At 47.7% G+C, this 2500-nt stretch overlaps 1 protein-coding gene across 1 annotated transcript in view; it reads right to left on the reverse strand.

Moving 5' to 3' along the window:
• LOC106809764 (solute carrier family 23 member 2-like) overlaps positions 1-2500 on the reverse strand; it is a 33919-nt gene that overhangs the window by 8346 nt on the left and 23073 nt on the right. Inside the window, 2 exon segments of the mRNA XM_014812965.1 lie at positions 1053-1306; positions 2010-2166. Of these exon segments, the coding sequence (XP_014668451.1) occupies positions 1053-1306; positions 2010-2166 (411 nt within the window).

Raw genomic sequence — 2500 nt, forward strand, 5'->3', positions numbered from 1 at the left:
ATGATCATCATCCTCATCGTAATCACCATCGTCATCACCATCATCATCAGGAGTATGTTAACCTACTAATTACGTTATTCGCGTTGCCTAATTAAATGTTTATGCACTTCAGTTAATATTTTATATATTTGTTTGCTTTCCTATTCACATATTTATTATAATTATTATAATCAACATATTTGTTATGTACTTATTATATTTTAACGCGTTATTTTATTGGATTTTTTTTTCTCAGGCGAGCCACGTAATCGACATGCTGAGAGAGCAATCCAGGTGTCTGGACCCCGCGTGTCCCCACCGCGAGTTATTCTATCTGTCGGATACTCTTTCATTCGAGCCGAGCCGGAGCTGTATAGTCAATCCCAAATATCAACTTTAATTATATACCAAGGGCAATCAACTCGACAAAAATGCAACGAATAGAAGCTCATATAGTCTCAGGGGCGGGTTTCGGTGTTTCAAAAGAAGGTTCGGGGAATGCAGAACCTATGGGTGGGTTGGGGGTTTAATTTAGGTGCGACAACAGATTTGTTTTAGGAGAAATGCGGTTGCAATCCCACGGATTCGCGCAATATATTTTTATACGGGTGTTTATATATTTTTATGTCAAGTGAAACCAATTTCTCAGGCCTGAAGTCACAGGGTGGTAGTCTTAACCTTCGTCCCCCACCCTCACACACAGGCTCCGCCCCTGATAGGCAATCAAACCTGTGATGCGAGTGCTCAGACAGAAACACAGTAAGCTTTGTGGCCGCGACACGGCCGTCCCTCATTCATCACCAGCCCGCGAAGTGACACCGCCTTCCGGACCGTAGGCTGAGCAAATTCTTAGGGGGGGGGAGGGCAAAATTTTATAATTCAACTGTGTAATGATGAGCGACGGTCGCAGCTCTTGATCGACGTCCATAGTGTGGTAGGGGTGGGTCTGAGACAAGGCTTTCACGGATGTGACCATATAAATCACGTTAGGGTTATTTACGATTGTTAGCTAAGCTTATTTTTTAATTTTGCTCCAAAATCTAAGGGGCAGCTGCCCCCCTCGGCCCCCCAACCTTTGTTATGCCGATGGCTCCGACATTCTCACTGTATGACGTCGTGCCGTTACTCGATCCCCACACACCGCCGAGCACGCAGCCAACGCCCTCTACCAGCACGCCGCGGTTAATAGCATGCACCGGCGGCGGCGGCGCGGCGCACAGACGCGCGCATGCAAAGTAGTCTCCGATCGACTCGAGCATCGACGCCATGACACCCGCCAGCATGCCGAACACGCCTGCGGTGCTCACTGTCGGAAGGCCCCACTGACCTGCCGAGTAGACACCATCCGTCGCTGCGTTAGAAAGAAACCGACAGAAACAAGCGCATGTCTTTCTTTTCGGTCGCGTCGTTAGTCGCGCCGCGACGGAAACACGTGAACATCTTTCTTTTTGGCCGCGTCATTAGCCACGGCTTGACGGAAACAAGCGCACATCTTTCCTTTCGGCCGCGTCGTTAGTCGCGGCGCGACAGAAACAAGCGAACATCTTTCCTTTGGGCCGCGTCATTAGCCGTGGCGCAACGGAAACAAGCGCGCGTCTTTTCTGCAGTACTGATAGTTGATACTCCCCTCCCCCCACTGACCCCTGCGCCGAACATGGCTCAAGTAACCTTATAGGCGCGAGAAAACTTACGCGAGAAACCCTAATGACGCGAGAAACTTCGCGGAGACACAGCTTGAGGCGCAGCCATCTTTTACGTCGCTTGTCGCGGGTTCAAATCGCGGTCAGGATTGCGAGATCATTCTCAAGGCGTGAAAATCTGCATCTCAAAATTAATATAAGAACAGCGAAAAAATATCCCACGCGAATCAAATAACTCAATATCAAATATACTAATAATTATATAAACTTATACTGTTTACGCGATAAAGCCAACAATATATATCAAATTAATATCTAATCAAATTAGTCACAGACATGAAACAAGCGCCTCATTTCTTTCTGCACGCGCGTGCGCGACAGCAGCGCTACCTGGGTAGGGGAAGCGAAACCAGGCGGTGTTCTGAAGGACATCCAGTCGGATGTCGGTGCGCGCGTGGTAGCCCATCTCGTCCGGAGTATCGCCGAGAGCGCCAGCTACCGTCAGAATCGCGCAGAACATCCAGACGATGACGACCGATAGGATGACCTGAGCAGAGAAGGAGACGTACGAACTTTAGCTGTCGTCTGCTATCTATATACAGACTGATCAGTTTAAGGCGCGGAGTGCTCATCTAATCATGCAAGATCCGGTTCGCACGGCATGAGCAATTTTGTTACAAAAACAAAAAACGGAAATATTTAATTACGTAAAATAATACGAGGAATCTTGTTCAAAGTGCATGTTCGTGTTCGTTTCACGTTTGAGGTCATGATTCTCTGCCTATTGCGACAATGCTGTTAAAAACCGTGCGGGGTCCTGTTCGATCGACTGCAATATAGTATCAGGGGTGAATAATGACAAATTGTTACAAACAACAAAC

Source organism: Priapulus caudatus, unplaced genomic scaffold, assembly GCF_000485595.1.
Source record: "Priapulus caudatus unplaced genomic scaffold, Priapulus_caudatus-5.0.1 Scaffold382, whole genome shotgun sequence".
Taxonomy (NCBI): domain Eukaryota; kingdom Metazoa; phylum Priapulida; class Priapulimorpha; order Priapulimorphida; family Priapulidae; genus Priapulus; species Priapulus caudatus.